The sequence below is a fragment of the Culex pipiens genome, chromosome 2 (genome assembly GCF_016801865.2).
Source record: "Culex pipiens pallens isolate TS chromosome 2, TS_CPP_V2, whole genome shotgun sequence".
In the NCBI taxonomy this organism is placed as follows: Eukaryota; Metazoa; Arthropoda; class Insecta; order Diptera; family Culicidae; genus Culex; species Culex pipiens.
In genome coordinates, this window is record NC_068938.1 from 111133569 (window position 1) to 111155881 (window position 22313).

Consider the following 22313-nt stretch of genomic DNA (forward strand, 5'->3'; position numbering starts at 1 on the left):
GATATCCTGAGTACAGCCACGAGGTGAAAATTTTGCCTGAAAAAAGAATGAAAATACTAACGTTGTCATGATTGCATTGTCGGCCAAACGAAGCGCATTGATCGGGCAATTTGATTGTTGGACCGTGTAGACTCTGCATGTCTTCTACCGTTATCACTCACCTTCCGTCTTCCTCATGCGCGGCTTTGTGGCTTACCACTCCGTGACCGATGGATCCTGCCCAGCGCGCCGCATTCAAATCACAATTTTCTACGATGCGTGCTCTTCTCGGGCTTCCGTTTTTCGCAGAAAAATGCTGGTATAATGCAACTTACTGCTAGCAAGGACTCTAATGATCTGAACGAGAGCCGATCGATTGGCATGCCGAACAACTCATCAAACTATCGCGATTCCGCATAAAAATCCACACTGTTTACTTTTGCAAGCCGGAATGACAGCTATGCAACTTGATGAGCTACACGTTACGCGGGATCCACCGCATTATGGGTATAATGAGTGTGTTTGCAAAAATGGGGAGAGCGCGATTTTTGATAATAACAAAAAAATGAAACAATGAAAATTTAGGCTTTGGGAGTATTTTTCGGATTCATTTTATATTAATCGTTTTTTCCGTTTTAAATCAAAGCAAAGTGACATTTTTTTTATTTCCATTTAGGTTGGGAAGAAAGCTTTGAAGGCCCTCCAGAAGCATGCCCGCGTACCCTGTGGTTACGCAGCCGTCAACGACGTCCGTACTGGCAAGCACGAGGACCGCATGGATTCGTACGTCCTCTCGGAAACGTTCAAGTATCTGTACCTGCTGTTTTCCGACCCTTCGGACCTGCTGCTGAACATTGAGAACTTTATCTTCACGACGGAGGCGCACCTGCTGCCGTTGACCCTGGGACAGTTGGGCAATCATACCTTTAGTAAGTTGGTCTCTTAATTGTTTCTTGTGGCAGTTTTTAACAATGTTTTGGACCTGTAGATATCAAGGACCACGAGGAGGGCGGCATGCTGGACTTTATGCGGTCCTGCCCGAGTCCGAACAAGCTTTTTCCTGAAACGGTTAGACGTCCCCTTAGAGACCTGGTTACGGGAGTATGCCCGCGCATATCGAGCGCCAAAAGACTTAGAGCGGCTGACTTTCAGGCAAGCAATGCAGATCATCTACGGACAGTTTATGACATGGGTATTACGATGGTTTCTCTAGGCGAGGGCAAGGTTCAGCTGCTGCACAGCTTCTACAATGTAAGTCTGACGACGTTGGCGATGTCTGGACGTTTTTATAACAAACCATTCTCTTTTTCAACAGGCCAAATCCCCGGAAGACGCCGAACGGGGGCTCGTCTTTATGCAGGAAATGGTCGAACTGTCCAAGTCCAACACCATTCCGAAAACGCAACTGCAAGAAGTATCATTCCAAGGTTCCGACGGAGAGCCACGCGCCCTCAAAGCAGGCCCGAGCCACTTTGGGCCGGAACTGACCGGTGACATGACGGTTGTGCAGCGGGTCGTCTACGCCAACCCGTCGAAAGTTTGTACAAGTAAGTTACGGGAAATTTCAAGCTTGTTGAAGAATTGCTGAGAGTTCCTATTTCAGCTCTCAAAAACGTCCAGGAGCTTCGCGGTCGAATAGCCGTCGTTGAGCGGGGAGACTGCACCTTCGTGGACAAGGCCCGGCGAGTTCAGGTCGCTGGTAGGTCACCGAAACATCCCTAAATCTAGAACAACAAAATCAAATGTCTCGTTATAAATTCTTTTGCAGGCGCCGTGGCAGCGATCGTGTACGACAACACGCCCAACACGTCGATCGACAACCAGCAGATGTTTGCGATGTCCGGCGACGGGCGGGACGACGTGAAGATCCCGGTGGTGTTTCTGTTCACCAAGGAGGCGGAAGTGCTACGGGCGGCCATCCGGGCGAACTCGGAGCTGGAGGTAAGATTTTGAATTTGTTAAAACAGTTTTACCTTGTCTTCGAAATGTTAAAATTGTTTAAAAATGGTCGACGGCCCATGGCCTTTTGAAACTTGAGCCCTGATTCCATGGAAATGACTTTATCACATTGCTGATGCCTGCCTTTAAAAAGGATTTTAGAAGTATAGAATCAGCTCCACGATGGTGGAAAACGGTATCCGAATTCCACGCTCAATTTTATTAAAACCTTTGCGGTCGTACAAAAGGTCATTGTACTCAGAAAAATAAGCTCTATCGTTGTGAATAAATAATATCGCCAATTTAAGGTCAATGATGATTCAAAATTCAGTATCCACAAATAGTAAATTGAAATGAAAATATAATCACTATCACTATTGTAGATTTGATTTTTAATCACCTCTCCGACATCAGGAATAATTGTTTGAACATGCTCGCAAATTTTTTATACTGTCGGAAAAATATTATTTTTCTTGAAAAAAGTTTCATTTTTAACCATATGATCACCCCTAATTCTGGTTCGACGCCGCCATCACGCGACCGCGTGCTCCGTTTGTTTGCCAACAAAGCTGCAGCTGGATGGTGAGACGAAGTAAGAGGGGGAGAGGTTTTGACATTTTTATGCCCGCATCTGGCCCGCCTCCTATTTCGTCGGTCGTTGAGCCGACAGTGGTCGTTTCCAACGACCGAGTCCAGCAAGGTACTGATCGTACAATATTCTTAGCAGGCTTATTCATGGGGTCACGCAGAAAAAAGTTTTGTAGAATCAGCCTGTACAAGGTTTAAATCAACAAAATTTTTGTTGAATATAATCAACGCCGATTTTGCGTTGAAACAAACCTTGATTTTATCGATTCCACAAAATTCTTTTGTTGTTTTGAAAAAGCTGGTTTGACGTTTAGCGTTGATTCAACAAAAATTTTGATTTTCAAATCAACAAAACGTTTTTTTGATTCAAATATGCCTTATTTTTCTGCGTGGTGTAACAGGCAGCGATCAATCGCAAAATAATGCCATTTGATGAGGGCGTAAGTGTTTTAAATATTTTTGTATTTAATTTAAATTTTCTTTAAGCTGTTGCATCGTACCAAAAAGTGCTCAAAGACAAACTTGTAGGAAATTTGACGGACTTTCTGCAAAAAAACGTAAAGAAAAAACACGTAACTTTAATGCGATTTTTTGATTTTTAAGTTTCAAAGTCAAATTTGAAGGTGAGCTCTCGTTTTTTGGTGAGAATAGCCTAAGGCGTCATCCATAAAGTATGTCACGCAAACATCGGCCAAATGTGATTAAGCTTATATTTGTGAGTGGTGGTCAAAGGCAAAAAAAAAATCGTGAGTCTTTTTGTAACACCTTCGCCTATTTCCACAAAGAAATTCACGAAGAAAAATCGCTTAAAAGTGGCGTGTTTTTTTTTCTATCAGTGTATTTTTTTCAGAAGGCCCGTAAAATTTCCTACAAGTTTGTCTTTGAGCACTTTTTGATTCGATCCAACGGTTTCGAGATACAGCATAATTTATATTGCGAATTACAAAAATATTGAAAACACTTAAGCCCTTATCAAACGTCATAATCGAGTGTAACTGGTTCCATATACACAAAACTGTCTTATGTATAGGTATAAGCGAAAGATAACATGTCTACAAAGTTTCTCTCTCTATGTAAAATGCTTCAACAAACAACACAAAGAAAACCATTTTTTGATTGATAATTCTGGATGGAGAAGAATTGAGGTTTGATTCGACGCAAAATTTTGTTGATTAAATTCAACAACACATTTTGTTGAATCAAACCTCATACAGGCTGATTTTTCAAAACATTTTTCTGCGTGAAGAAATTTTTTGATTGTTCTAGAGGACAAAACCGCACCTATAGAAAAGTATAGACCAAAATTTTGCTGCAAAGTTTTGATTAAAAAAAAATACTCGAAAAATTTTATTGACCTATTTTTTGAAATTTTAAATCGAAAAGTACTTACAGATTTTTTGGGGGGAGTTGTCCACGTGCTTCCATCCCGCCAGTCCATATGTATGGCATTAGCGAGGGGAATGTCACTCCGCGATAACACACTAAAACGCACAAAAACGAGCTCGAAAAGCATCAACGCTACTCATCGTGCCGAGTTTTCACATAACGCCACCTTAAAGCAAGTTATCGCAGGTTAACGCGCGTTAAAGCGAGTTAAAGCGGTCAGCGTCTGCTCGATTTTTGAACCAAACCAAATCGATCTTGCAACCCTGCCGTCATTTTCGAGTAGTTTTTTTTCGGGTTTGGCAACCCGTTCTTTGTTTTGATTATTTTCCTGCAGTTTTCGTAAATAAACAGCAATCTGTGAGTTTAATTTTTTTGCCCACTCGGTGGCGAAACCGCTGCAGGTTTTCCGCCCCGCTGGTGGTTTCACGGGGCAGGTGGAATCGTCCCGAGTCCGAGGTACGAGGAGATGTTTGAACCGACGGCAGGTCCGGAGAATCCGGGTTTGACGGAGCAGATGCGGGAGCCGAATAATATTCTTCAGGGTTTGTGGAGGCGGAACATATTAGTGACTTTCAATTTGAGAACCAGCGAAAGACGGTCCACAGTTACTAAGGGGCGCGTTTGATCCGTTGGTGGAGGAAGGACCTAGTGGAGGTGGTGGGGCACTTGCAGGCCGCGTACGACACGAACGGGAAGACGGTGTTTGAATCTTCTATAGTGAATCGGGCGGGGGATAAGAGAAAAAAGTTGAAAATCGACAATCCGGGAGAAGTTGGTGGAGTTTTTGGACTGTGAGGCGAGAACGAGGAACTTGTTTCGAGGCCGAGCCGGTTGTGATCGAAGAGATGATGGCCACGAAGCAGCACCGGAACCGCATGACTGAGGATAAGCCGAACGAGTACATGCTGCACAACAAGGACTTGGAAGCTATCTTGGGCGATCGTTTCTGCATCGCCGCATGATGTCGTAGTCAATCTGGGCCGATGTGGTGCCCCGAACAGTGCTTCCTGCTAGTGGCGGGAACGTCCGACGTCCGATAAGATTATTTGGGTGAGTAGAATCAACAAAATATAATGGGATGAGAAACCTAAAATTTTCTTCCCTTACAGTGGGGCACCTGCAGTGGTGACTTCGTCCAGGAGTATGAACGACATCTGGGCGCGGTAAACTCGATCACCTTCAACGACTAAAACCAGCTCTTGACGACCTCCGACGACGGCATGGCTTGGCGTCGGCAAAGTCTACATCTGTTTCACGACCTGTACGAGCAGCTGAGTGCCTACGTAAGCTGGTTCGAATCTACTTGGAGGTTTTACTGGTTTAATTCTGGTTCTTTTGCAGACCAACAGCATCGCCGTGCGCTGATTCTTGAGTTTCTCCTGCTCCTCGCAGATACGATTAGTTTAGTGGAGGGAGGTCCACTGTTGAATCTGGACCACCGCGAGGACAGCAACAATAGTAATGGTTTGCCGGCACCGGTGCCTATGCTGGCGGATTTCTTCAAGGACAGGCAACTCCAAGCTGAAAATTCCCGAGCCCGACCCCATCTAAGGGACTCTTCCGCGCAGTGAAGTTACGATTGGTTCAACATGATGCCCAAAAAGATGAATCACCGACACAAGTCCTAAGGTCTGAAAAGTGCTGCTGCTGTTCCGTCTGCGCCAGATCAACAACCACCATCCTCAAGCTGAACATGGCCATCAAGAAAATGCTGCGCATCGCCGATCCGTACTTCACTTACGGCTACTTCTCACTCTAGTCGATCCGCCACCTGGTCTAAAAGCGTGACTCCGTCAAGCACCGACATTGCTGCATCACAATCACGGACAAGATCGAGCGCTGAACGCACTCAACCAGCTGGGCAGCATTCAGAGAAAGATCAACGGCTCAAACGGCAAGGGCGGTAACTCCAAACTGGACGTTCTCAAGCACTGGTCTCGCGCACTGTTCCCACCCCGCGGCACATTTGTCCCGCAGCCTCCTTAGTTCGATATGATTTTGTACACTTAATTGAATAAAATCCTGTTTTTCTGTTGACATTGTTTATTTCATTATAGCATAAGATTTATTTATGCATTTACACAATAATTAAGAGCGATTCTACTATCAGAATCCACCTGAAATTTTCAGGGGTTGTACGGACATATATAACTAGCATCTGGGGCTAAATTTGAGCACCCACACGTCTTCATCAGCATTTCAGGTTGTACAGGTAAATCTTCGTTTTACTCCTTGTCGGCCACGTCCGGCATGTGGCCGAGTTCTTTACCAAGAAGCTCAAGCAGGATTCACCGCCGCTGTTGGACGCAACTGCGACGGTCTCCGGAACAACGGGAGCCTGTACCGGCTGCAGTTGATGCTGTCCTCCGAGCTGGTAAACGCGCCCCTATGCGTTGTAGTTGTTCACGGCCATTCTCTCAATCATGCCGTCCTGTAGGGTGAAGAAAAAACAATTAGAGCTAAAACTAAAGTAAGAATAGTGTTTGACTAGCTCTGAGAGATTCCGGCCGGTTCCGATTAGCACAAAAACAGATGTTCGAACGCTTCGCCCTGATTTTCACCAGCCAGCTCAAGGATCTGATTGGCAACCTGTTCTCCTCTGGCCTTTCGATTCCTGGCGAACACTTCTCCCACACAAACACACACACTGAAAAGGCTGTCTCCACCACGAAAGCGACGAAAGACTCGAATCTCTGGAACAGGAACCCTTCGCAGGAGCAGAAAACGGTTCCGACGGATAATCTGTCTCCACCGGTTTTGCTCTCCCCTGGTTCATCGTCGTACAGCTCCGTTGGCAGGCTCTTCGCACCCAACACCGGCCCGGAACACGCCCGTTTTCATTAATCTTCCGTCCGGAAGTTGCAATCTTTGAAGCCGAATCTTGCTTCCTCCGTCCGGTGACGGAGAAAATATTAGCAAAACAAACTGCTCGATTAATTTGACAACGAGAACTGTCATTTGCTCTTGACAGTTCTCGCTGTCAAAAAAATCGAGCAGTGTGATGCGAGAACGCAAGAAAATTTAAGCCAAAAAGCAAGTTATCGCGGTGTTGAGTACCCCTCGTTTGAGTACTAGTCAAATGACAGCACAAATACATGTAACGCGCGTTCTCTAACTTACCTTAAATAAACGAGCTTGTGCTCTATTCGGCCTCTTTCAACGCTGAAACTCTAACTGATAACAGCTCGTCTTTTCCTGCTCCGCAAATCACAACTTCAACGCTTTCCCCGGTTATATTAAGTGGCGACGGGGATAAAGGTGTAATTTTTTTTTACTACGTGCGGTGGTAATTGAAAACGCGCTTGGGCGTTGAAAATTTAAGCGACCATTTTGTGGCTCGTTCTGTGGAGAGCGTTCGTTGAAGTTAGCGGAAATATCCGGCGGATTTGTGGTTCTGAGAGTGAGGTGAAGAATCAGCAGCACGCGGCAAGCATTCGGCATCGACGGAACAAATCGGGCGGCTATCGTGCGGTGAATTGCCGTGGGGATTTTTTTTTCTCTGGTTTCGGTGGCGTTTGGTGCTGAAATTGGTGCGCTATTTTTTGGTGAATCGGGACGCTATTGTGAGCAGCAAGCAACTCCGAGTTTGGCGCATTTCCGAGCGCAACGCAGACGGTGGGATCCGGTGTGGCTATAGGCGGAACCGGCAGAGGAGAACAAAAGAGGGCGGAAAGGCGTCGCTGGCGAAATTTTTGGATCAAGTTCAAGTACGGGACGCCATTCTTGGACTCCGGCAGTCGGAAGACGCGCGCGCGTTGGTCTTCTTTTTGTTTCGTTGGGTGCGCTCATCACAAGGTAAGGGATTGGGGCAAATAAGCTCTTTTTGGCCATTTATATTTATAAAAAAAGTGAAATTCTAGCAGTATCACCAAGAATTTTTGTATCGACAGTTGTGTACTAACATTTAACTGTTGCCTGTGATCGGGTAAGTGTGTGATTCTTTTTTGTTCTTGAAAAACAAAAAGCAAATTTAATTCAATTTTAAGAGAGTTTTCTTCTTTATTTCATTAGTGGTGGGCCGAATAGCCAAGTGAGTTTTCTGCTAATTCCATTATGGCAATAACTTCAGTTCCGCGGACCGGAGAACTCTTGCTGGTGCGCGAGTCGCTGACGAGTTTTTTGGCAGCGAAGGTTGAGTTATTTTTCGCTGGCCAAAGGCAGGAAGAGATTCGGTGATGAAATGAATTTTAAAGTGATCCTGATTTGCAGAATATTTGTTTTGTCTTTTTATTTTTTTTTTCTTTGAAATTTGAATTTGTTTTTTTACCTGATGTCTGATATCAAGACATGGGTTCGAACGGGTTAGCTACCTCTAATGAGATTTTAAAAGGGTACGTCTTTTACGGACTGGTCGATCGATTGGCCTATCCTTCACTCAAATCAAGTTGCGGCTGATCGCCAAAAATCCGCATTTCAATGACGATTTCGGACCGTTTCTTTTTTCCTCAATAAAGCGCACTACGGCAAAGATAGCTACTAAAGCCACTTATGCTGATATTGTGTTAAAATTGAAACAAAAATTGACAAAACGGAACCGGACCTTGTCAGCGCATTCGTTTTATTCAACGAAAGCAGCAACCTGATGAATCCAATGATGATTTACGTGCAGGCGTCAAGATGCAGGCGAATTCTGTTGTTTTGGGCTTTGAAGGAGTGGCCATTAGGGACAAAGGTCCTGCGGTTCTTCTTGACAATCTCCAAAGAAATTTGCTGAAGGAGTAAGTTTGACTTTGGACAAGATGGACAAGTTCATCACAACATGGAACATAGCAAAACAAAACGTTAAAGCATTAAACAATCAACCTGGAGAATCTCAATTGGGACAGTACAGTTACTTTACACCAGAAAAAATTCATTACATTCAAAAGACAACAACACAAAGGCAAGGGTCTTCACGGTACGGAAATTACAGACAAAATGATGGGTTGCAAGGGCAAAATTTTCCAGAAAGGCGAAACAATTCCAGATTTCAGCCTTATAAAAACTACAATTCTGATTCTCAAGTTTACACTAACCGAAGGTTCAATAACCAAACACAACACGCGGTTAACGCGCGTTAAAGCAAGTTAAAGCGGAAAGGTGAAAGTGAACGCTGCAAAGGTTTGAAAAGGAAGCTTTATCGCTCGGTTAGCGCAGAAGTGACGTCCCCCTCGGGCATTAGTGTTGTGTTCACTGTATTTGATATTTTGTGAACCACACCGTATGCTGTACTCGACAGATATGGACTGGTTCCCGGCCGGGCTGATGGGTCTCGCAGCTGGCTAGTTGAACGTACCTGTTAGAACATCAAATCATGATGTTTTATCCTTTTGTTTCCTTAGTAACAGTAGCATAGTTAGTTCAGCAAGGGAAGCAATAGTTTGATCCGTTCAGCTGTTGAAGCAATTTCTTTCGATTCAAACTTGTGCTGAACATTGTTGGACTACCTAGACTACTGATCAAAGGAAACAAACACGAGGGTACAAAGGGATAAGTTCCCCCCGGATGGGTATAAATTGTGGAACACTCCCAGTGAGTTTTGCTGAGCTGCTTTGGACATTTTAGGTAATAGTTGTATGAAAATAGTTAAAGCTCGGAATTAATTCACTGGGAGGTCGTGTGGAAATTCCTGTGCTTGTGAAGTTCTGTTTCTGTGTCACTGTTGTGTTAGCTAGTAACATGTTCGACATTACACTACGAACCAGCAGTGATTAGTTATGCGGAATTCTCCAAGTACGGGAACACGACGAAAATTAGACGACCCGAAGAAATAGTGAAAGTGATAGTGAAAGCAAAATAAATAAAGTGTCTATAAAGAATCATGAAGTGAACTATTTATGTTTAATATTATATTACACTAACATCTGAGTTGAAACTCACTCTCAGAATGTAATGTTTTCTTGTGTTCTCTTTTGTTCTTTTCATTTCAAACTGAATGAGCGAGCATCTGACTTGCTACGCAGCCGCAGGATACAACAGACGACGACGGAGCGTCAAACTAACACCAGCTGTGATCAATACCACACCGACTGACGAAGATTGATACCAAGCTTGGTGTTCACGGCTAGATGTCCAACCGAGAGGCCTCCAAGGTCGCAGGGAAGTATTAATTAGTATTGCCTTTTTATTTTTGACCCTTTTGTTAATACAAAATCATTTGCAGATACCACTTTAAAAGTATGGCTCGCTAATTTGCTAATTCTATCCGCTTTCTACCCCCAATGTGTCCTGCACTGGGGGTGCCTGGGGTAACTTCGAGTTGACCTGGGCCGCCCGAGGAATTATGTCGTAGGTGGCTCGTGTACTGGTTCACTCACCTCTCCTCGCGGCAAGGTTTTCCGTAGGTCTACACTCGAACATGCAACATGGGACAGCATGAATCTTCAGCTGAAGCCGGACGAATGTATTCCGAAATTACAGAATAACAGAGAAAAGTACTTACAGATTTTTGTTAATGAATTGCATCGTTTTTGCCTTCCTCACCTTACTGAGGAAAGGCTATAAAATCACTCGAAAAATGAACTTCTTAATTCGACCTCGTAGACCCACCTTCACGTATACATATCGACTCAGAATCATGTTCTGAGCAAATGTCTGTGTGGATGTGTGTAGGTGGGTGGACAAAAAAATTGTCACTCGATTATCTCCGGACTGGATGAACGGATTTTGACCGTATTAGTCTCATTCGATCCGTCTTGGGGTCCCATAGGTCTCTATTTAAAATCAGCAAGTTTAGTTAAGTACTTCAAAAGTTATGCTAAAAAAACGATTTTGGCGTATGTCCGGAAGATTGTAAAAAGGGTGGTTTTTGCAAGAAACCCTATCATATTATACATTTTCAAAAAGGTATTTAAAAGACCTTTCCAATGAGCCCAAAACATTGAAGATCTGACAACCCTATTAAAAGTTATTAGCACTTAAGTGTTATTTATACACTTTTTGGAGGCCGGATCTCAGATATTTGAGTAAAAATTATGTCCGGGTCCATCATGCGACCCATCGTTAGTTAGATAATTGAAAGACCTTTCAAATGAGCCTAAAACATCAAGGATCTGACAACCCTATCAAAAGTTATTAGCACTTAAGTGTTATTTATACACTTTTTGGAGGCCGGATCTCAGATATTTGAGTAAAAATTATGTCCGGGTCCATCATGCGACCCATCGTTAGTTAGATAATTGAAAGAACTTTCAAATGAGCCTAAAACATCAAGGATCTGACAACCCTATCAAATGTTATTAGCACTTAAGTGTTATTTATACACTTTTTGGAGGCCGGATCTCAGATATTTGAGTAAAAATTATGTCCGGGTCCATCATGCGACCCATCGTTAGTTAGATAATTGAAAGAACTTTCAAATGAGCCTAAAACATCAAGGATCTGACAACCCTATCAAATGTTATTAGCACTTAAGTGTTATTTATACACTTTTTGGAGGCCGGATCTCAGATATTTGAGTAAAAATTATGTCCGGGTCCATCATGCGACCCATCGTTAGTTAGATAATTGAAAGAACTTTCAAATGAGCCTAAAACATCAAGGATATGGCAACCCTATCAAAAGTTATTGGCACTTAAGTGTTACTTATATACTTTCTGGAGGCCGGATCTGAGATATTGTGATAAAAATATTGTCTGAATCTTCCATGTCCTTTCGTTGAATAGGTTTTTTTTTATCAGACCTTGCCGATGAGCCGAAAAATTGAACGTCGGCGAACCCTATCAAAAGAAATCAGTAATAAAATTGATTTGTTAAACATGTTAAGGGAATGTTGCTATTTCTACTGAATGTATTGACTTTATGAATGTGAGGATGGCACCAACCACCTAAAGGTGAATTAAGTATCGTTTTTAATTGAAGAAACTCAAATTTGAATTTTAACAGAAAAATTCCAGTGTTATGATTTTGTTAAAGATTGCCCATCCCATTCAAAAAGTTGAGAAAATTTCCAGTAAAATTGCCTAAGTGGCACTAAAGATTGGATCTCTGGTTGCTGATATACAGCGAATAATTGAAAAAGAAACACAGAAATTTAAGTTTTTTAAGTCTCTAGTATAAATATCTAATGGTCCTTTGTTCAATGCAAAAAAAAAAACTTAAAATAATTTGCCGATCTTTTTGAAATAAATATTCCAATATTTCATATTCAAGACTTAAACAGGTATTAGTATTGGCAAACAAACAAACAAACTTGAACTTTTTCGTGTTTGTCAGGCGTTCGTTTGCGGCAAACTCGCGAACAAAGCAAAATGTATGCAAACAAACTGTCAACCGATCGCGATTTGTTTGTATGTTTGTTTGCATACCTCCTTTAGAAAACTCAAATTTTCTTTTTTTATTTTATTCGCTATATTTCTGCAACCAGAGGTCACATCTTCAGTATCTCTTGGTCAGTTTTATTGGACATTTTCTCAATTTCTTTAAAAAAAACGAACAACTGGAATTGGATACTAAAGCCCCATGTCAATTTTTATGTACAACGGTAAAAAACACGATTAAAAACCATTTCGGTTCACTTAATGCAAAATGCAAAATGCGGTTCACTTAATGCAAAAAAAAAAAAAAATGACAAGACAACATTTTTTCGATGGATCAACTATGGTCCCCTTGGAACGAGCTGTCAAGTAGGAGCTTTTCTGTCAAGAACGACCGCGAGGTTAATTTTTCAAAATTGATTTAAAAATCCATTTCCAACTCTTTGTGGTCGTACAAAGCGTCATTGTACTCAGAAAAATAAGCTTTATCGCTGTAAACAATAATATCAACGATCTAAGCTTCATTTTAGGACCCAATTAGGTATTCAATTGAAATTTAACTTTAAGTGAGTATACCTTGAAAACGGTGCATTTTATCAAAAAATACGTAAAGAACTTCTTGATTGCAAATTTGATTTTACATTAAAAGTATGTTTGGAGTAAAACTTATGTTTTTCACATGAAAAAAATCCGTTGCGTCATTTTTTTGTCCAGAATTTGCGTTCTGTTTACAGTTTTTCTGAACAACGGAACGAATCGTTTCGCGATCTTTAGCAAAGTTGTTCCCTGGAACACGGACTATGAGCTCTTGAGGTTTTTGTAAAATGCGAAAATCGTTAAGGAGCATCTGTCAGATTGGAGTTAATTATATGCATATCTAGGTGAATTCAATAAACGTTTATTGAATTATGAGCGAAATTCAATCAGTTCTGACACTTCTACATTTACTGATTTTAGAAGAGGTTCGGTTTTGACAAAAATTGAGTGATTTTGAAAATGCGTTTACATTGCAGCAGACCTTATCGGGGCCAAAAGTCAAAATCAGTCGACGTGCCACCCAAGCTTTAGTGACAAGCAGCAGTGGACCTATCTAGTTGTGGTCACATTTCAACCATATTTAATTGGCATTCCTTTCTTCCACAGGTAACGCTCCGATCCTCCAAGGAAGCGGCGGACGACGCCGGCGATTCCGCGACAAGTAATTCCGCGGACAAACCTTCCAAGACTGAATCGGGCAGCAGCAGCAGTAGTAGCGGTAGCAGCGAATCAAAACCGGCGCCATAATAGTGAGCTTTTCGTGTCGTCGTCGGGACCGAATTTCGGCATTAGTTAAAATTGTGCGCGTGACTGTGAGTGAGAGCGTTTTTTTCCTGTTTTGTTTTCGATTAAATTTGTTATTTGCAGTGAGATTCGTTGTGAAAGTGATAGACGTTTGTTGAAACGAGACTAATGTGACGAAAGTGAGCGAAAAAGAAAAGAAAACAGTTTTCCGCCAGTAGTTAAGAGATTAGTGTGTAAAGTATATTTTGTACTATAAGAGCAGCACACTACACAATCGAATGGCAAGCCAACATATCAACTGGTTGAAAGGCTCTTCCTCGTGTGCAAAAGTGTGAGAAACAAAAAAAACAAATGCTGTGTATAAAGAAAACCTAACTGTAAATAGTCTATCAGATTCTAGGAACTTACGAGAGCATAGTGTAATAAATGTTAAGACTTCAGAAACGATTCCAGACAGTTTTTACGGTTTTTATTTATTTTCGGCACCGAGCGAAAAAAACACAGAAAAGAAAGTGTAAATAAAACGCATTAACGAAGTAGCTAATTTTTCAGGAACTTGTTTTCCCAATAATAGCAATTTCTAGTTAGTCACAATCAAGAGATGCAATATTATGAAGAATTTAAAAGAAGAAACAAAAACTAGCGAAAATAGTTGTGAATGATGAACAGATAATTGCCTATTAACGATAAGTGATTTCTTATAACCTGATACTAATTTTGTAAATAAACAAAACTGTTTTAACGGAGCGTTCGTTTAAATATTTACTCTAGTTTCAGTCTCCCCCCACCCCTCGAAAGAAAAGTCACCTGGAAGTAATTCATATTGCCATTCAAAATGGAAATACTCCCCGCGATTAATTTGGTTCTCGAATTTTCCGATCGCTCCAGCATCACAACCGGAAAGTCATTATTATTGTTACTAATCAAATTCAAATTTATTCCATTTTGTCGCGGAGGAGCGACCACTTTTCATTTTGACGCCAAAAACTGGGCGACGGGATATTGTTCCGCACTTTCAACTCGGTCGCGCGCAGTCATTGTCAGTGGTGGGTGGCAAATTAATTTATTCTTTCCGGGTTTTTGGGCAGGAGGAGGACACGGTTTGGGTGTGCGCGCTCTAGCTAATATTATCGTTACTGGTGAAATAATATTTCTATTGGAAACGGAACAAACAGGGGAGTTGCACAATCAATGAGTGAAGGTTTGTATGGATTTGATTATTTATTCAAAGTTGCACATAATATGTCTGCTGACCTCGAAGCCGAATTTTTTTTAAATTTTTATGACCTTGGCCTTCCCACAAAATCAATTGTTAAATCTTCCTGTTTGTTTTGATTGCACCTGAAGAATGCATGTAGTTTCCCAGTATTTCCGCAAGAAGTCAGTTGAGATTTTTTCATACATTTCGAAAAAATAAGATTTTTTTTAAATACTAAAAATTTTCACAAAACTATGTATTTACAAAAACCCGATTTAATCCCACCTGGGGTGAGATAGAGCCTTTCTTACTAAAGAATATAACGATGGTAGAACTTCTTTCAATTCATAACATTGACTTTGTTTAGAAGAAGAAGAAAGTCTTATGATGAAAGCAAAGTATTATAAATGATATGATTTCCAAAAGAAACAAAAAACGCCATTTTCACCAAAAGAATATTTTTAATCGTACATATTCTTAATCAAACAAGCATTCATGACAAACGCGAGCATAGCAAGCTTCACATGCGCCAGTGACAACGCACACCGCGGTAGGCGCAAAGAAAAACCGAGGAACAAGTGAACCGCGTGTGCCGCACGGTGCAGGGAAGATAGCCATTCAGCTTCTACGAATGTGACAGAGTCAGAGATAGCTATTTTTACAACCGCACCACTACACACTGAATCGCGAGAACCTTAGGTAGAAAGCCATTGGCGTCGCCAGCATTGAAAACTTTGAAAACGATATAAACGATGAAAAGCTTAGAAAGCTCCTATTGGAATCCAATGAACCCTGTTAAATAAACTTACGAAATCACGAAAAAATTGAGTCTACTTTTAGGCGATTTTCGGAGCCCACGGAAAACAAATAGATTGTAGCCGGATGAATGTCCTATGTCACAAAAGTTTTTAAATAAACATTGGACAGTTATGCAAAAACAAAAGGGCAAAAGAAACCGAAAAGCTACGATATCTTACATGTTGTAGGAAACATCGGTAGACAAGCTACTACAAACGAGTATAAGTCGAGCCAGCAAATATATGCGCCAGCATTCTCGCGCCAGTATTCGAAGCTCAACTTGATAACTTGTCGACTTGGCGACGAAGCGTCGAAAATCGATGCAGTGTGATTTTTGACGATTTTTCCGATTAAAATTCATGCTGAATCGACATATTTACGAAGATGGAAATGACGTCCTGGCTTAAAGTAAAACCTATACCTTTCTTTAGTAAGAAAGGCAAAAAGTAAATCGTTCTAAAAATTGATCGGGATTGCCGATCGATGTCGAATTTGTTTCAGATGCTCACTCATGGTCTGTACTATGAATGTAGCAAGAAATTTTGAATAAAATCAGAAATGAAAAATGTCGGCGAAGGTCACCAGGTGGGCTTTTACCTTTTTTTTAGGGATTTTTTTTCTTATGGTAGGTCAATTAAACGGCTCTAACTCCAGAACCATATTATGAATCTGGATGAAAATTTGGGAGGTTGTAGGGCTCGAAAAATGCAATTTTTGGGATAAATAAAAGATATGAAAATGAAAAAAATTGACCATATTTTCATTTGAAAACTGTGTATTTTGTTGAAAAGTCTGGCCGCATCCGAAAACAGATGGATATTTCGAAATTTGCGCGGCAACTCGCCCAGGTTCAGCACACTAGCTTTCGTCTGCATTTAGAAGAATCGAAATCGGATATATGGGAGCTGAGAACGGCGCGACACAAAATTTAGCAAAATTTTACCACATACGAACATCACTCGACCTCCACGGAATTTATTTTCTCAAAATTCGAGGGTTGGAGATAGACGAGTTCTGTCAAGGTGAATCGATAGAGCGTCGAAAATCGATGCAGTGTGATTTTTTTGGCGATTTTTCCGATTAAAATTCATGCTGAATCGACATATTTACGAAGATGGAAATGACGTCCTGGCTTAAAGTAAAACCTATACCTTTCTTTAGTAAGAAAGGCAAAAAAAAAAAATCAAAATTTAAGTTTTTTTAGAGCAAATATTGCATACGTGATTTTGTGAAAATTTTGAGTATTTAAATACATTATTTCTTTCAAAATGTATGAAAAATCCTGATCAGTTTCCCATATTGCAATAACAATAATTTTGAGATTTTTTTCGAGAAAATATTGCATTTCCAAAACACAGGAAAAATACATATTTTTGTGAGAGTTTTCATGTATTTATAATTAGATAGCTGACATAATTTCGATTACATAACATTATAATTTTATTAAGCTTGGATCTTCCATCGGATTACACTCAACCCCTGGTGGTTGGTCACTTTTTCGTTTGACACTTTTTTAGTTTGTACCCCGCTGGTTGGTCAAAGTCAAATTAAAAAGTGACGAACTGTCACTTTTTACACGGCGCTCACGCACACTATCAAAACAAATGTTTGGTTGTGTTTGTGAACTCCGTGTAAAAGGGGTGTCAAACTAAAAAGTGACCCCGATCGTTTGACAACAGTTGGTGTCAAACCATCGGGGTTCGAATGTACAGTCACGCCTGGGTTTTGCACTGCCCCGGTTATGATTCGTTCAGCTGCCTCGGTTAAGCACGGTCCGGTGCTTAAGGGGTTACATAAATGTAAATCGGCTAAAATATCAGAGGTTGTTATGAGCATACATTTAAACTTTTTTTAAATCTGCTTTCAGGGCATTAAAAAATTCATTTTTATCTATTACCAAAACAAATTTGAAGACATTTGGTTGTATCATTGCCGAGATTTAGCTATTTAAAGTTAGCTGTTTCTAAAAACGGTTGCCACGATATCTCAACACTGCTTTGACCAAATTGGGCCAACATTTTGGTGAAGACTCGTTAAGCCGGTCCTGTGTGCATGACGAAGGCCGATTTTATCAGTTTATTTAACAAAAAGATATTTTTTTTTATGTTTTTCATATAAAAAATCGTCAGTTTTTGATTATTGTATTTTTTAAAAAAGGCAAAATTTCAAATTCGGGCTTCATCATGCACACGGGATATGGATATATCTTGAGCGTCTTCACCAAAAAATTCAGCCAATTTGGTCCATACCATCTCCAGATATCGCGGCACCCGTAAATTAACTCGGTGTTTAGAGAAAAACGTTCACAAAGTTTGACAGTTCGCTTTGCGCATGGCAAAATTGTGAACTTAAATCGTCTCTAACTCAGTTCAGTTACGAAATACCTTTATGAAACTTTCAGAAGTGATTGAAAATCATCTCTTTAATGGATTCATTGAATTTTCTGCATTACAAAATTTTGTGATTTTCTACATGTATTTTGCTGGGACCAATTTTTCGAAAAAATGCTAAACTTTGAAGGTCTGTACCGAGCTTCCAAAAGATGAGCAAGGATCTGGCCTACACGCCAGTAATGTTGAAAATAAACGCTTTAGTGGCCAAAATGCCTCAAAAAGTGATATTTTTGGTTTTTTTTGCGGGTTAAATCCCATTTAAAATTGAAGGGCGGAGCGCCAGCTCCTATTACGTCCAATCAAGCTCATATTTGTGATTTGGGCTCAGTATGCCCACCGGAATAAAACCCAAAGCCCGCCAAAAAGTAATTTTCGTTACACTCTAGTATACATCCAATTAAACTTAAAAATGTCAAAAAGTCATAACCGACCAAAAAATGACATGGGACAATTATGCGTAGAACGGCTGTATAATCGTATGAAAAATTATGCAAACTTCAAAAAATTATAATGTTTTCGAACCGGGATGATGCCAGCTATTAATAGCACTTATAATTACATGGAAATTTTCACAAAAATACGTATTTTTCCTGTATTCTGAAAATGCCATGTTTCTCGAAAAAATATTCAAAGTTGTTGTTATTGCAATATGGGTATCAAATGCTCCACGCAGAAAAATGTTTTGTAGAATCAGCCTGTACGAGGTTTGTTTCAACAAAAATTTTGTTGAATATAATCAACGCCGATTTTGTGTTGAAACAAACCTTGATTTTCTCAATTCAACAACAATCTTTTGTTGTTTTGAAAAAGTTGCTTTGACGTTTAGCGTTGATTCAACAAAAATCTTGATTTTCAAATCAACAAAATGGTTTGTTGATTCAAATATGCCTTATTTTTCTGCGTGTCGGGTTTTTATACAATTCGAATGTAATAGCAACATTTTTTGAAAATACTCAAAGTTTTCACAAAACTACGTATTCTCGAAAAAAAATACTTTAAACTTTCAGCAATATCGATATCAATCGATCGGGATTTTTTTTCATACATTTCGAATTTAATAACATAAATTTTAGGGCAGCGAATGACCAAGAAGGTTAAAGCTGCCAGAAAATGAATTAACAACAACATGAATTTTAGAAAATACTCAAAATTTTCACAAAACTACTTAATTTTGAAAAAAATACTCATCATCTTCAGTTATTGCTGAAAAAAACGGAAATTCTTAGATTTTTTTTTCGAAAATACGTTAATTGTATGAAAAAGTTATTATTGTATTATTGTAAAAAAACTGAAATTTTGTGTATTTTTTCGAAAATACGTTTTGTAGTTTTGTGAAAATATTGAGTATTTTCTGTGAAAAATTGGTATTACATTCTTTATGTATAAAAAATACCCGAGCATTAGATACCCATATTGCAATGGCAACAATTTTGAAGTTATTTTTAGAAAAGTGGCATTTTCAAAATACAAGAAAAATACCTATTTTTGCGAAAATATTCATGTAATTATAATTGCAATTGATAGCAAATGGATAGATTCCAAAACACCATATTTTTTATGTTTGCAAGATTTGTCATACGATTATAGCCAATGTCTCCCATAAAGCCAAAATCCCATAAGATCTGTGCTTCCCCATACGCGGTGCTAAACCGAGGCATGACTGTATTTAAAGAAAGGCCCCTAATAGAATCTCCAAAATGTATGTAAATGTTTATGATGATATATTATTGTTGATGGAGACGCATAGTAGTTAAACGTAAGTTTTTAAATAATTACATTTTTAATCAAAACTTAAAAAAATGCAAAATTGTACGCGTTACTTTATTTTTTTAACCCACCTTTAATCACCACCACCAGAACAAAAAGTTTAACACGACCGGACCACGTCAAAGCCAGAGTCAGAGCTAACTTTTGCATAAAATTTCACCTGCATCCTGACAGCATGCACGCAGCTTTGCAGTCAGCAGCAACAGGAACAGCGTAACGGGCCGGCAGTTTGCAACAAGTTAAACTTTCCATTTTGTTCTGGACTGGTGACTGTGTTTGAAATCACGCTGCAGAGTGCTTACCGTTGCACATAAATTAAACTCATAACCTCACTTGAGTAAACATGACTGACAGTTTACTGAACTTTGATTAAAGTAACATTTTAATGTTTAATGTTAACAAATTTTGAATAAACCAAAAACAAAAGCTTTAATTCGATAAAACACATATGAAAAGCAAAGAAAATTTCTCAAAAGCCACGCTCCAACCGACGATGAATGCTCACCATAATTGCATTGCAATGGACTTTGGTTAGAGAAGACAAGAGAAGGCTCCACCACCAACCAACTTTGCAGCAGCAGCTATGTCGAAAGTCGGTCCCCCAACCTCGAGCATGGGTGCATTCTCAAATGAATTGCTTGCAGCAAAAGCTTCTCCTATGGGCCGCAGTATGAATTGTGTTGAAATGTAGCAAATGTTTCACTCAACGTTCGTCTGGGTCCTTTTGTGTGTGGGGAAAAGTGTGTCTCCCGAGGAGCAGGAGGACAACACTCACACATTTCTCACTTCATTCTTTCAACGTTCAGTCTCGACGGCGTATCCGTTTTCCACGCGGGAGCCCTGGTTCCCTGAATGCATTTTCACGTTACTCATATCAAGTGTGAGTCTGGCTCAGTTACAGTAATTTCTGTAAAAATCCGGTTAATCGTAATTGAAATACGCAACTTTTGGTATCCAAAAAAATGTAGGTCATCGCCGAGGTCATCGCTCAAATTTTCAAGTTATCGCATTTTTAGTGAAAAATGTTGATTTTTACCTGTTTTCGTCATTTTCCCGAATAACCCGGTTTTTATGTTCAAAAAATCATACCTCTTTTTAATCGATATTCGCAACTTTTGGATATGTTATGGAAAATATTACAAGGAATCAGGGAAAAATATTTTCTGATATGTGCCCTTTGGTCAGCATTCTTAGGAATTTTTCAAATATTAAGCTATTTTTTTCGGACTGCAACACATTTTTTTTTTCTGAAAAGCCCAACTAATATCCATTTTTTTGGTTCAACCATTCCGCAGATATGATTTATTTTTTGAAAAATTTAACCGCAAAAAAACGTCATTTTTTGGACAACCCTGTTTCGGATAGGAGCACTCAATCGCCAAACAAACAAATACGAGTCTTATTATGTTGGCCAAAGAACTCCCATGCGAAAATTTGAGCCGAATCGCAGCACTTTTGATTTGGACACTTCCTGTTTGACGTGGCATCGTTGAATTTGTCTTTTTATAACTTTTATTTGAATTCTCAAAATATATTATATAATTTTCGTTTTTTGATATGTTTCAGAAGACTAAAAAAGCATGCCTTGCGCTTGAGCAGGGATGGAATAATCACGAAAAAAATAATTTCGCTTGCGAACTTTCTTCACCCGCGAAAGAGAGAGGAGGCAAATCACGCAAAAGAAAATCGTTCCCGAAATTCTCCAATAAAATCAATCTGCTGATGATTTTTTGTGAATTTCCTTGTCAGCACCACTCAAAAATATTTATTTCACTTTGTTTACACACATTGCCCATCTACAAAATGTGACAGGTCATTTTTCGACGTGTGACATTGCACTTTCAAGTGTAGTAGTGAAAAAGATTTTCCGCCGAATAATCAAGATGATGATTTTTTTAGATTCTTTTTACCGATCTTTCGTGCGCAAGAGAGGAGAGTCATGCTCCTTTCGGATTTTTTCTCTTGATGAGCATCCAAAGATTTTCTTTTGATGATGATTATTCCATCGCTGCGCTTGAGTTTAGGGTGGTGCAAAATCTAGTACCGGAGATATTATTTTTTAAATGATGATTTTTGGAAAAAAACGAAAATATTGTCGAGCAAATTTCTTTTTTTACATTCTTTATTGAACTGCTGTAAACAAAGTGATCTTCAAAATTATGAGGAAACATTTGTGAAATTGTTTGCTCTTTTCTATATACATTATTTCGATTTTTCTGAATCCCGGTTGGCACTGTCTTAAGTTCTTATATTTGAGAGTTGGGAAATAAGGTTTTGCAGGGATTATATGAACAATTTTTGTTTAAGGGGGTGGTTGCTTGGACGATGTCTGAGATATGTTCGTTTAAATATGACGGTTTCCACGCGAAATCGACCATAAAAATACGATTTTGAACCGGATCATTTCCGATCTTAATAAAACTTGCTGGATCGTTTGTCCTACTCAAATCAGCAACTCCTGTGCACTCAGTTTAGTAATTCACAATGGAATTTGAATTTTAGGAATTCTTTTAGTTTTAAATTATTGGTAATTACAATTAAATTGAAAAAATCATATCTTTCGAAGCAGATGTTCAAAAAATCGATCGAACGTGTGTTTTAACGAAAATCGTGCGCTCTTTTCAATGAAAATATTTCCAAAAGCCGAAACTTTCATTTTCGATCAAAAAACAGCCAAAAATCAAATTTTCTTCGAAAATCAGGCTGAATACACCCTTAGATTCAAATTATGTCATTACCATTCGAAAGAGC

The 22313-nt window shown here is 39.6% G+C and overlaps 1 protein-coding gene and 2 long non-coding RNA genes across 3 annotated transcripts in view; 2 read left to right on the forward strand and 1 right to left on the reverse strand.

Moving 5' to 3' along the window:
* The window catches only part of LOC128093157 (uncharacterized), a 71358-nt gene extending 58096 nt beyond the window's left edge, over positions 1 to 13262 (reverse strand). Inside the window, exon 1 of the long non-coding RNA XR_008212277.1 lies at positions 10407 to 13262. This is a non-coding gene — a long non-coding RNA (uncharacterized LOC128093157). The remainder of the gene's footprint in view (positions 1 to 10406) is intronic.
* Positions 1 to 14152, forward strand: part of LOC120431073 (ER degradation-enhancing alpha-mannosidase-like protein 3) — a 31629-nt gene extending 17477 nt beyond the window's left edge. The window contains exons 7-12 of the mRNA XM_039596227.2: positions 656 to 908; positions 968 to 1230; positions 1295 to 1526; positions 1583 to 1678; positions 1748 to 1920; positions 13269 to 14152. Coding sequence (XP_039452161.1) covers positions 656 to 908; positions 968 to 1230; positions 1295 to 1526; positions 1583 to 1678; positions 1748 to 1920; positions 13269 to 13409 — 1158 coding nt within the window. The 3' untranslated portion in view covers positions 13410 to 14152. The remainder of the gene's footprint in view (positions 1 to 655; positions 909 to 967; positions 1231 to 1294; positions 1527 to 1582; positions 1679 to 1747; positions 1921 to 13268) is intronic.
* LOC120431075 (uncharacterized) lies at positions 1927 to 7177 on the forward strand. The gene is made up of 3 exons (XR_005607795.2): positions 1927 to 4941; positions 5001 to 5174; positions 5233 to 7177. It is a non-coding gene; the product is annotated as an uncharacterized LOC120431075 (long non-coding RNA).
* Positions 14153 to 22313: the final 8161 nt, after the last annotated feature.